Genomic DNA, 13568 nt, shown 5'->3' on the forward strand with positions numbered 1-13568 from the left:
GTTCCTAAAATGATGACTATAAAGAAGAAATGGAATAAATACACCTGCTTTTGGTTACACCTTGAGTTAACAATCCTCTTCAGCAAGGCAGTAATCTTCAGTGAATGAAAAGCGTTACAATCTTGTTGAGGAATTTTTGCGACTGAATTTAGTGTTGCCTTGAAAGTAAAGGAACTCCATAAAAGGGGTCTTGTGCTTGTATTAATAATAATGAGGTCAAGAGAAAGGTGCAAGAGGTGAAAAGAGGGCAAATGAGAGTTGGGGTGAGAGTATCATTAAACTTTAGGTTGAATAAAAAAATGTTTTGGAAGGGGGTAAATAAAGTGCGTAAGACAAGGGAACAAATGGGAACTTCAGTGAAGGGGGCTAATTGGGGAGGTGATAACAAGTAGTGATGATGTGAGAAGGAGATGGAGTGAGTATTTTGAAGGTTTGTTGAATGTGTTTGATGATAGAGTGGCAGATATAGGGTGTTTTGGTCAAGGTGGTGTGCAAAGTGGGAGGGTTAGGGAAAATGATTTGGTAAACAGAGAAGAGGTAGTAAAAGCTTTGCAGAAGATGAAAGCTGGCAAGGCAGTGGGTTTGGATGGTATTGAAGTGGAATTTGTTAAAAAAGGGGGTGACTGTATTGTTGACTGGTTGCTAAGGTTATTTAATGAATGCATGACTCATGGTGAGGTGCCTGAGGATTGGTGGAATGCTTGCATAGTGCCATTGTACAAAGGCAAAGGGGATAAAAATGAGTGCTCAGATTACAGAGGTATAAGTTTGTTGAGTATTCCTGGGAAATTATATGGGAGGGTATTGATTGAGAGGGTGAAAGTATGTACAGAGCATCAGACTGGGGAAGAGCAGTGTGGTTTCAGAAGTGGTAGAGGATGTGTGGATCAGGTGTTTGCTTTAAAGAATGTATGTGAGAAATACTTAGAAAAGCAAATGGATTTGTATGTAGCATTTATGAATCTGGAGAAGGCATATGATAGAGTTGATAGAGATGCTCTATGGAAGGTATTAAGAATATATGGTGTGGGAGGCAAGTTGTTAGAAGCAGTGAAAAGTTTTTATCGAGGATGTAAGGCATGTATGTGCACGTGTAGGAAGATAGGAAAGTGATTGGTTCTCAGTGAATGTAGGTTTGCAGCAGGGGTGTGTGATGTCTCCATGGTTGTTTAATTTGTTTGTGGATGGGGTTGTTAGGGAGGTGAATGCAAGAGTTTTGAAAAGAGGGGCAAGTATGCAGTGTTGTGGATAGGAGAGCTTAGGAAGTGAGTCAGTTGTTGTTTGCTGATGATACAGTGCTGGTGGCTGATTCATGTGAGAAACTGCAGAAGCTGGTGACTGAGTTTGATAAAATGTGTGAAAGAAGAAAGCTGAGAGAAAATGTGAACAAGAGCAAGGTTATTAGGTACAGTAGGGTTGAGGGTCAAGTCAATTGGGAGGTAAGTTTGAATGGAGAAAAACTGGAGGAAGTGAAGTGTTTTAGATATCTGGGAGTGGATTTGGCAGTGGATGGAACCTTGGAAGGGGAAGTGAATCATAGGGTGGGGGAGGGGGCAAAAATTCTGGGAGTGTTGAAGAATGTGTGGAAGTTGAGAACATTATCTCGGAAAGCAAAAATGGGTATGTTTGAAGGAATAGTGGTTCCAACAATGTTATATGGTCGCGAGGCATAGGCTATGGATAGAGTTGTGCGGAGGAGGGTGGATGTGTTGGAAATGAGAAGTTTGAGGACAATATGTGGTTGAGATGGTTTGATCGAGTAAGTAATAATAGGGTAAGAGAGATGTGTGGCAATAAAAAGAGTGTGGTTGAGAGGGCAGAAGAAGGTGTTTTGAAATGGTTTGGTCACATGGAGAGAATGAGTGAGGAAAGATTGACCAAGAGGATATATGTGTCAGAGGTGGAGGGAACGAGGAGAAGTGGGAGACCAAATTGGAGGTGGAAAGATGGAGTGAAAACGATTTTGAGTGATCGGGGCCTGAACATGCAGGAGGGTAAAAGGCGTGCAAGGAATAGAGTGAATTGGAACGATGTGGTATACTGGGGTCAACGTGCTGTCAATGGATTGAACCAGGGCATGTGAAGCATCTAGGGTAAACCATGGAAAGTTCTGTGGGGCCTGGATGTGGAAAGGGAGCTGTGGTTTCGGTGCATTATTACATGACAGCTAGAGAATGAGTGTGAATGAATGTGGCCTTTGTTGTCTTTTCCTAGCGCTACCTCGCACGCATGAGGTGGGAGGGGGTTGTTATTTCATGTGTGGCGAGGTGGCGATGGGAAAGAATGAGGGCAGACAGTATGAATTATGTACATGTGTATGTATGTCTGTGTGTGTATATATATGTACACGTTGAATGTATAGGTATGTATATTTGCCTGTGTGGATGTGTATGTATATACATGTGTATGTGGGTGGTTTGGGCCATTCTTTCGTCTGTTTCCTTGCGCTGCCTCGCTAACGCGGGAGACAGCAACAAAGCAAAATAAATATGGATATAAAAATAAATAATAATAATGATAATAGTGATTTTTTCTATACTATTCGCCATTTCCCGCATTAGTGAGGTAGCGTTAAGAACAGAGGACTGAGCCTTTGAGGGAATATCCTTACTTGGCCCCCTTCTCTGTTCCTTCTTTTGGAAAATTAAAAACGAGAGGGGAGGATTTCCAGCTCCCCGCTCCCTTCCCTTTTAGTCGCCTTCTACAACATGCAGAGAATACGTGGGAATTATTCTTTCTCCCCTATCCCAGAGATAAATAATAATAATAATAATAATGATAATAATAATAATAATAATAATAATAATAATAATAATAATAATAATAATAATTACACTTGTCTATCGTATATTACAATTTTAAACTATTCCAGTCATATATTTACTGTCCTTGTATGCAATTATTTGCACATATACATATGTTTGCTTCATGCATCCCTCATTCATTTGTTCAACCCTTATGTACTTGTTGACCTGCCATACATTTCTTCACTTACACACTCATTTGCTTTTCATACACTCATCCACACTTCATACACTCGCCCATCCATCATATACTCCTTATGTCATATTCACATTCACACCTCATGCACTCATATGCCCCTCATATACATTCATCCATCATACACTCAACAGCCTCACATAAAATTATTAATCCCTCCTGCATCCATCTACCCATGTCACTCATTCACATTTCACTTGAGGCTTCATATGGCTACTCTTGCTTTTTCACCCTTCATACGTATACCTAATGAATTCATCCACACTTCATTCACCTTCTATAGATTCATCTTATTCACTCATCCACCTCACAAAGACTCATCTACTTCACCTACTTTTGCTTTTCCCATCTACACTTTATACATGCATCTGTGACATACATAATTTCACCACTCATTCACTTACACTTATCCACCTTTAGTACACTAGAATAGTCATTGGATCCCTTAATAGAATAAACAGGTAGAGGTGTAAGTATGGAAGTGAAAAGTGGATTAAGGGACAGCATAGTCCTCCCAACCCTGACCTTTGCAGCCAAAGCTTGGGCATGAATCACAGAGTTCAGGAATCCAGGTTGTGGAAATGAGCTATATGAGGAGCATATGGTATGACTAGATGGAATGAAGAAAGAAATGAAGGGGTGCATGAGAGATGTGGTATGACAGGGATGCAAAAGGAATAAATTGTGGCGTGGAAGGTTGGGCGATTCATTGTACTTTGAGGTCGTCTAGGCATGTGGAAAGAATGCAAGACTGGAGTTTAGATGGAGAGTGTATGATAGGACAATTATAAATGGATTGGTGTGAGGAATGCAAGACTGGAGTTTAGAAGGAGAGTGTATGATAGGACAATTATAAATGAATTGGTGTGAGAGGGAGACCACCTGTGACATGGGGAAATAGAGTAGAAGAATGCATGGAATAGGAAATAGAGTAGAAGAATGCATGGAATAGTGTATGTGAGGGAGACATGTAGGGACAAGCACAAGTGGAGACTCTTTTGCAGTGGCCACCCCCTTGTTTGGAGTTCCTGGAGGGAACAGGCATCGTAGATAGACTGATACAAATTTTTCCCTTACCCTAAAGGAGTCCATTATTTTCTTGCGACTGAATTTCATGCAAACTTGCAACTGAAGGAGCCCCAGAAGAAGGGTCTTGTGATTGTATGATAATGATAATAATTACACTTGTATATTGTAAGTTACAATTTTAGACTATTTGTACCTTATACATGCATCTATTTTATACTCTAATGTTTCCCTCATTCATTCCCATTCACTTGTACAACCCTTCTATACTTGTTGACATACCATACACTTTTTCACTCTTCATACGCTCATCCACACTTCATACATTCACGCATCCCTCATGTACTTTATACCTCATATACACATTCACAATTCATTCACTCATCTGCTTCTCATACTCTTATCCATCCAGTGTAATAAAAGCCTCTCTTAGAATCATTTATCCCTCCTGCATCCATCTACCCATCATTAACTCATTCACATTTTACTCAGGCTTCAAACATGCATCTGCTTTACATACTCTCATCAGCAAGCTACTCATGCTTTTGTACTTTTCATCATTTGATTAAATAATTCATCCACACTTCATATGTTTATCCACCATTTATGAATTCATTCATATTTTGTACACTTATATACCTTACACAGACTCATCTGCCTCACATACTTATGCTATACCCATCCACATTTTATACACACATCATATACACTATTTCACCAGTCATTCACCTTGTATATTCATCTACTCCTTATACATTTATTCTCATGTTATAAACTCTTTGATCTCTCATGCACACATTTACCCCATGTGCTTACCCACCTCTCATATACTCATGCATCCCTTGTTATATGGATACAGCCAACCCTCATATGTTTTCAACCCTTCATACAGTCATCTATCCCATTAGCAATCATTGGTCCCTTCTACCAGTCAGATTTCCATCCATCCAACCTTCAAAGAATCAATCATTCCTCATACTCTCATCCACTTGTCAGACACAACCATACCATTTGTAGCTTCCTCTCCCACTCTCTCTCACCCCTCATACATTTATCTTCAACTCATCCACTCATTTGACCCGCACATGTATCCGATACACCTTTGCTGCCTCCATCCACCTTACATCCATCCATAAATCTCTCATTATTTCCTCTACTTTTCATGCATTTCCCATGCTTTCATTCACCCATACACTCGTAACATCTTCCTTAACACTCATCTATCCCAAAAGCTTTTATTACTCATAAACTCATCCCCTTTTCATCATAATTGATCACCCCACATATTCATTCACTTATTATATTAAACACCTTTCATACACTTATTCTTTCCAAGTAAATATAATTACCCCTTGTACATTCCTTTGTTTTTCTTAAACTTTCCTGCCTCTCTTACACTTGTTTATCTTTATGCTAAGGATTTTCACAAATGGGAACTTCAGTGAAGGGGGCTAATGGGGAGGTGATAACAAGTAGTGGTGATGTGAGAAGATGGAGTGAGTATTTTGAAGGTTTGTTGAATGTAATTGGTCGAGGTGGTGTGCAAAGTGAGATGGTTAGGGAAAATGATTTGGTAAACAGAGAAGAGGTAATAAAAGCTTTCCAGAAGATGAAAGCCAGCAAGACAGCGGGTTTGGATGGTATTGCAGTGGAATTTATTAAAAAAGGGGGTGACTGTATTGTTGACTGGTTTGTAAGGTTATTTAATGTATGTATGATTCATGGTGAGGTGCCTGAGGATTGGTGGAATGCTTGCATAGGGCCATTGTACAAAGGCAAAGGGGATAAGAGTGAGTGCTCAAATTACAGAGGTATAAGTTTGTTGAGTATTCCTGGTAAATTATATGGGAGGGTATTGATTGAGAGGGTGAAGGCATGTACAGAGCATCAGATAGGGGAAGAGCAGTGCGGTTTCAGAAGTGGTAGAGGATGTGTGGATCAGGTGTTTGCTTTGAAGAATGTATGTGAGAAATACTTAGAAAAGCAAATGAATTTGTATTTAGCATTTATGGATCTGGAGAAGGCATATGATAGAGTTGATAGAGATGCTCTGTGGAAAGTATTAAGGATATATGGTGTGGGAGGCAAGTTGTTAGAAGCAGTGAAAAGTTTTTATCGAGGATGTAAGGCATGTGTATGTGTAGGAAGAGAGGAAAGTGATTGGTTCTCAGGGAATGTAGGTTTGCGGCAGGGGTGTGTGATGTCTCTATGGTTGTTTAATTTGTTTATGGATGGCGTTGTTAGGGAGGTGAATGCAAGAGTTTTGGAAAGAGGGGCAAGTATGAAGTCTGTTGTGGATGAGAGAGCTTGGGAAGTGAGTCAGTTGTTGTTCGCTGATGATACAGCGCTGGTGGCTGATTCATGTGAGAAACTGCAGAAGCTGGTGACTGAGTTTGGTAAAGTGTGTGAAAGAAGAAAGTTGAGAGTAAATGTGAATAAGAGTAAGGTTATTAGGTACAGTAGGGTAGAGGGTCAAGTAAATTGGGAGGTAAGTTTGAATGGAGAAAAACTGGAGGAAGTGAAGTGTTTTAGATATCTGGGAGTGGATTTGGCAGCGGATGGAACCATGGAAGCAGAAGTGAATCATATGGTGGGGGAGGGGGCAAAAATTCTGGGAGCCTTGAAGAATGTTTGGAAGTCGAGAACATTATCTCGGAAAGCAAAAATGGGTATGTGTGAAGGAATAGTGGTTCCAGCAATGTTGTATGGGTGCGAGGCATGGGCTGTGGATAGAGTTGTGCGCAGGAGGGTGGATGTGCTGGAAATGAGATGTTTGAGGACAATATGTGGTGTGAGGTGGTTTGATCGAGTAAGTAATAATAGGGTAAGAGAGATGTGTGGTAATAAAAAGAGTGTGGTTGAGAGAGCAGAAGAGGGTGTTTTGAAATGATTTGGTCACATGGAGAGAATGAGTGAGGAAAGATTGACCAAGAGGATATATGTGTCAGAGGTGGAGGGAACGAGGAGAAGTGGGAGACCAAATTGGAGGTGGAAAGATGGAGTGAAAGAGATTTTGAGTGATTAGGGCCTGAATATGCAGGAGGGTGAAGGGCGTGCAAGGAATAGAGTGAATTGGAACGATGTGGTATACCAGGGTCGACGTGCTGTCAATGGATTGAACAAGGGCATGTGAAGCGTCTGGGGTAAACCATGGAAAGTTCTGTGGGGCCTGGATATGGAAAGGGAGCTGTGGATTCAGTGCATTATTACATGACAGCTAGAGACTGAGTGTGAACGAATGGGGCGTTTGTTGTCTTTTCCTAGTGCTACCCCGTACACATGAGGGGGGAGGGTGTTGTTATTCCATGTGTGGCGGGGTGGCGATGGGAATGAATAAAGGCAGACAGTATGAATTGTGTACATGGATATATATATGTATATGTCTGTGTGTGTATATATATGTGTACATTGAGATGTATAGGTTTGTATATTTGCTGGTGTGGATGTGTATGTATATACATATGTATGTGGGTGGGTTGGGCCATTCTTTCATCTGTTTCCTTGCGCTACCTCGCTAACGCAGGAGACAGCGACAAAGCAAAATAAATAGATAAATGAATAATATATATATATATATATGTTTTCTGCCTTTCAGGAAGTCATCCTTCCCTCTTACACTCATACTTTCGTGCAAAAACCAAAATCCACTGATTTATCCATTTATTGTTCTCTTATATACCTTTCACGCACTTTTCCATCCCTCAAAGATTAACCTACCCCTTAGTAATCCCCTATATTTATTCAACTCTTCTGTGTTCTTCCACCCATTTGCACCACAGATTTTACATAATGATAGGCAAAAAATATTCGTTTTATGTACTTAATTGCCTTCCATACTTCAGTGAGGTAAACTCTGGAACAAGAGAACAATGGACTTGTGTGCACATCCAATCTCTAGCTGTCAGATAAAATGCAACAAAACCGGAGCACACCATCTGCAGCAAAGACCCACAGAATATTATTTGATTGCTTCATATGCCCTTGTTCAACCCATCGTATGTATTCCCTCCACATACCATATCATTTCATTGTACTTTATCTAAGTTATTTAAATGAAAATCTCTTTGAGTAAAATCAGATCTTGATGAAATGTTGCCCAAGTTTCATTTGTGTTGAGTGCTGTACCATTGCAGGTGGAGTGGGCCATCAAGAAGCACCAGCAGCTGGGAGTGAGATGGTCAGCCCAAGGTATGCTTCGGGTGGAACAGGAGACCATGAGACAACTTTTTCTGCCCACGCTCTCAAACATCACTCAGGTGAGAAAGGGAGAGGAAAAAAACATGGAACCATGCCTCTATACTTTCCCACGATTTGGTGCGCTATATAGTTAATGTCTGTGTGATACTTCTCAGTTTTATTCTGGGATGGGGTTCAACTATAGCTGAAGAATGATTTAAGCTAGGTAATTAAGATGTTAGTTATAATAAACTTATGTCATTGTACAGTTTTGATACTGTATTTGTAACATTTTTCTATTTGAGATCTCACCAGGTAACAAGGCACTAAATGCATTAACAACAGTTATTATCTGAGACTTTCAATCTCAATTATAATGTTGAATAAGGTATGCCTGAATCTATATGAGAAACCTTGTTTATTTTAGGAATTACAGTGATTTTTAACTAGAAAAACTTTTGTCTTTATCACAGGCAATCGAGGCAGTTTTGTCAGCGCCAGAAGTTGGGCCTCTACAGTATATGTTCTTGGTCGGTGGTTTTGCAGAGTCTGAACTCCTCCAGAAACATATCCGGGACACTTTTGGCCACAGAGTGAATGTCATCATACCACAGGTTGGTCATGAGACCTGATCTCAGGCTTTCATGCCACATGCTTGGACACAATAAAAGAAAATGGCTTACTATTTTGTCTACTTGATATCTATACTTCTTTCACCGTTTAAAATCTTCTCTACAAAACATTTAATTATTGGTTGTGAAAAACAGGTGGAAAACTGCATAGACAAGTATGATACTCCTTTAACAATTCAGCAATTCTCTGTTGTGTCATCTTGACCCCTAAGACAGTGCCATAGGCATCAAACTAAAACACAAGGCTGTAGGCATGAGAACCTGTGCATCAGAATATAAGCACAAGAATTTGATTGGAACATGCACTAGTAGTAGTAGTAGTATCAGACTCTGCCTATAAAGATCCTAGACACCAAAATTATGTTACTGAGTGTGTTGGGCCCCATATTTTTTTCCCCTCCATATATTTAGTGAACAAATACAGTATGTGTTGTCCACAGGGCATGGGACTTGCTATCTTGCGTGGGGCTGTACAATTTGGACTGGATCCAGGTGTTGTGACAGTCCGACGGTCTCGTCTCACTTATGGTGTTGGTGTCCTCAATCGTTACCAGCGTGGGATCCATCCAACTGAGAAACGTGTAGTGGCAGCTGGGTCTGAATGGTGTGCTGATGTATTGGACCGCTTTGTGGTGGTGGATGAAAGTGTGGCTGTAGGTGACGTGGTGGTCCGTTCCTACACACCTGCCACGCCTGCACAGACCACAGTCATACTCCATCTATATGCCACCCACTGTCACAATGCTAAGGTAATTAACTGCATGACACTAGTTAATCCATCCGTTTGATCATTGTTGAGAGAGGGAGGAAGAGGAAGTTACTTTTGGATCTTTTTAGAATTCCAATCTTAATATTACTAGACTTATGACAGTAATAGTATGAATTTATGATGAATAAATAGGCATAACATTTACAACTTTTGTTTTAGTTTATTTTGGTAATGCAAAGGATTAATTGGTAGTTAATACCCTGGCCTTTGTTAACTTTGAAGGCATTGTATCATATGAAAAAAAAATTTCTTCTGGTTATTGTCCTTCCATTAACATTTCTTTAGCATCATTAATGCAGATGTTTTCTTGTTTGCATAAAGTCTCAGATACTACATTATTTTCCAGAGACCTTGTATCATATTTTCTTTCATTTGTCTTTCACTTCTTCCTTGCTTCAGTTCCCCTTCATGTAAGCTGTTGACTTTGCTGTTACTTGTGAAGGACCTTATCTATTTGGCACTTGTTAATGTTGGCATTTTGTAATTGTTTCAATATGTAACAACTATGTAACAGTGAAAAATTTAGAGCTTTTTGGCAGATATTGTAAAGATTCCTCATGCATCTCAAAACTTGAACTTCTTAAGGTAACTGGTGTTTAAAGATATTCTGCTTTTAAAACTTGCATAGCAAAATACCAAATGGTCAAATGTAATGGTGTAAGAATCTATTAAAAATATGATTATTAAAAGGATTTACAGAGGGAACACTCTTTTTATCTAGTTGGTATCTAATTAGCATGACTGATCACTTCAGCCCATAAGACTGTTGACTGACAATGAAAATGATATTGAATAAGTGATAAGAGCCTTCCTCAGATCATGCTCAGAAATTTATGGTATCTTTATTATGCCCACCACCTATAGGCGAGAGGGCGAGGCACCACATAACATTAGTTCTTATCATTAGGGAGATGATGAAAAATAGATGATAGTAACAGTAACATGTTTACCGCTGTCTCTATGTATTTTGTAATAAAGACCTTGTACCTGTTCTTAGAAAAGCAAAATATTTGGTTTATTAAAGTGAGTGTTGTGTTTATTTATTTTGAGCATAGTAGGAGGTGTGCAGTAACATTTTCTATTAGATCTTATGGGTTTATCAGTTCTTAAAGTATTTAAGAATGGTGTGATTAAGATTAGCACAACATCCTCTTTGCAGAAGTAGCCTGGTTTTAGAAGCTTGTGTTATTCTTTTCTCATTAACTGATTCACTTGACAGTGACGATTGATATATCTCATTTTTATATGTATAACTTCTCATGTTACAGTTTGTGACAGAGGATGGGGTTCAGCGAGTGGGTACGCTGCACTTGGACTTGGGGCCCACCTCGCACCACCACCAAGATCCCAGCAAAGCTCGTCGAGAAATAACAGTCCACATGAAATTTGGTGACACTGAGGTCAAAGCCTCAGCTGTTGATCACCTCACTGGGCAGTGTGTGAAGGCAAACATAGACTTCCTGACACTGTAGGAACCCATTATCACTAAGACAAAACAGTTCTTATGATCATTTATCATTATGGACTTATGATCATTTATCATTATGGAGGAGATGACTTATGTTCCTTAATCCCTAACCATTCAGTTATTGGATTTAAATGCTGTTGCCACTGATGTTTAAGATTCTACTGCTGGTGACACCTGATAGGTCTCCAAAGTTGTATCATAGTGTCACAATGTTTATGATGAATGAAAGGTGCTGTGTACAGACCAAGTATTAAATTGGCATAAATAGTTACCCCTAGGGCACTAACTGCTTCATGCTTGCATCAAAAATTCATTAGAGTTTGTATAAAATAAATTTTCCAAATGTAAAGATCAATGATAAAATGTGACTGGTAACTCATAATTTTTTACAAACTTGTATACTAATTATGCCATTGAATTTTACATGGTTTTCTAAGCCATTTCATTTGGGCAGGAGACACTTCTTCAGTCATTAATGTCACCAAAAGATTATTTGGTACTTGAATGAATTCAATATATTACATATCAGACTCACATTTTGCATAACAACATTATGCTTTTACATACTTATGATAAAGGTAGATTTTGGTAGTTACATAGAGAGTATGGAAGTCACATTACTGATGTTATTGATCTGTGAATGGGAAATCAAGACTTAAAAATCCATAAATTAGTGCGTTATTGTTTAGCAACTGACCAGTGAATATAGGTTTGATTTTATATAACAGAATCCTGTGTATTATATAAAGCATAGGTATATGATTCAGGAATTGCCAGTTAATAATCTATTTCTCTGCTTAATGTCAAGGTGTGCTACAGATGTGATACACCACAGACTCTGGACCCCAGTCACAACTCACCGATGCCAAAGGATTGTATATATTTTTCATATTTTTGTGTCTCCTTTTATCTTGCATTGTGCAACTGTTAATAACCAGTGTTCTTTAAGAATGATACAGAATGTTCAAAGGAGGAAATACCATGTTATTAGATAATGTACCACCTAAAGATCTTAAAAGTTTAGACAAATTTGCAGCTGATAAAGTGAGTTGAACATTTGGTTATTAAGATATTCACTTAATACCATATACCTCTCGGACTATACTAAAAAATACATATTAGAGAGAGAATCATGGACGAAATGAAAAAACTAGAACTTTACTGTTTTGTATCCATCACATATCAGTACCATGGGAAGAAGGATTACCGCTCATAACTTACTGTTAGTTATCATAAAAACTACATCAAACAGAACTTGATTTTGGAGGAATATTTATAAGCTAATAGAGAAAATCCTTGTCTAAGGTCTTCAGCAAGACATGTGAATCCAGTCATTCAGAGTAATGTATGATCAATCTTCTAGTCAGTTAGTATCATGGCAACTTCGTAGGTGAGGTAAAGACATGCTTGAGAGAAAATGACGTTTCGGTTTTAGTGATGCCAGTATCACTATTTTAGTGTCTTTTGATCACTTCAGTGAACTGAGTGGGTAAATCTGCGGTTTAAAAGAAAGCAGATACATGAGTGCAGCCCACTGAAATTTACCATGCTAGTACTTATTACAGAATTTGATACAGGAAAGTTATGTGAATGAATGCCAATAGTAATCATTGTTAGTGTACATATTTTGATCGATTTATCTACACATTCTGTAATTATACTTGTATGATTATTCATTTCTGTGAAATAAAGGCCTTCTTTTTCTTCCAATACTTTAGAACTAAACATTTTATTGTTAATTTTTTTTCTTTTTTGCATTGAATCAATCTCTCTTAGCATTATGATAATCTTCCAGTGCACATACTATTGTATTCAGCGGTTTGCATGGTGCACAGACTTGTTACTCCTGTATCAACATTAATAGTAAAACCGTATAATATAATATATATTACCAATGAAATACGTTTCATTCTATCCCATGACAATAAGTAAAAGTACTACAGTCTTATGCAAAGTAAAATCATTAAAAATTATTGTCAACATCAAGCATAGAAATGACGCATATCCTTGACATTAAATGTGTCATATGTTGTCTGACTCCCTTGGAGATCGACTAAGATTCAATCACTTCTTTTCTTTCAAACTATTCGCCATTTCCCGCATTAGCGAGGTAGCGTTAAGAACAGAGGACTGGGCCTTTGAGGGAATACCCTCACCTGGCCCAATTCTCTGTTCCTTCTTTTGGAAAATTTAAAAAAAAAAACGAGAGGGGAGGATTTCCAGCCCCCCGCTCCCTCCCCTTTTAGTCGCCTTCTACGACACGCAGGGAATACGTGGGAAGTATTCTTTCTCCCCTATCCCCAGGGAATAACGCTACCTCGCTAATGCGGGAAATGGCGGATAGTTTAAAAGAAAGAAAGAAAATATTATTATACTTTGTCGCTGTCTCCCGCGTTTGCGAGGTAGCGCAAGGAAACAGACGAAAGAAATGGCCCAACCCCCCCCATACACATGTATCTACATACGTCCACACACGCAAATATACATACCTACACAG

General features: G+C 38.8%; 1 protein-coding gene across 3 annotated transcripts in view; it reads left to right on the plus strand.

Annotated features, from left to right (window-relative positions):
- LOC139754654 (uncharacterized) overlaps positions 1-12971 on the plus strand; it is a 313149-nt gene extending 300178 nt beyond the window's left edge. For all 3 annotated transcript variants that reach the window (XM_071672184.1, XM_071672183.1, XM_071672185.1), the window contains 4 exons: positions 8160-8282; positions 8676-8816; positions 9275-9583; positions 10872-12971. In XM_071672184.1, coding sequence (XP_071528285.1) covers positions 8160-8282; positions 8676-8816; positions 9275-9583; positions 10872-11075 — 777 coding nt within the window. In that variant the 3' untranslated portion in view covers positions 11076-12971. The remainder of the gene's footprint in view (positions 1-8159; positions 8283-8675; positions 8817-9274; positions 9584-10871) is intronic.
- The last annotated feature ends 597 nt before the right edge of the window (positions 12972-13568 follow it).

Source organism: Panulirus ornatus, chromosome 17, assembly GCF_036320965.1.
Source record: "Panulirus ornatus isolate Po-2019 chromosome 17, ASM3632096v1, whole genome shotgun sequence".
In the NCBI taxonomy this organism is placed as follows: domain Eukaryota; kingdom Metazoa; phylum Arthropoda; class Malacostraca; order Decapoda; family Palinuridae; genus Panulirus; species Panulirus ornatus.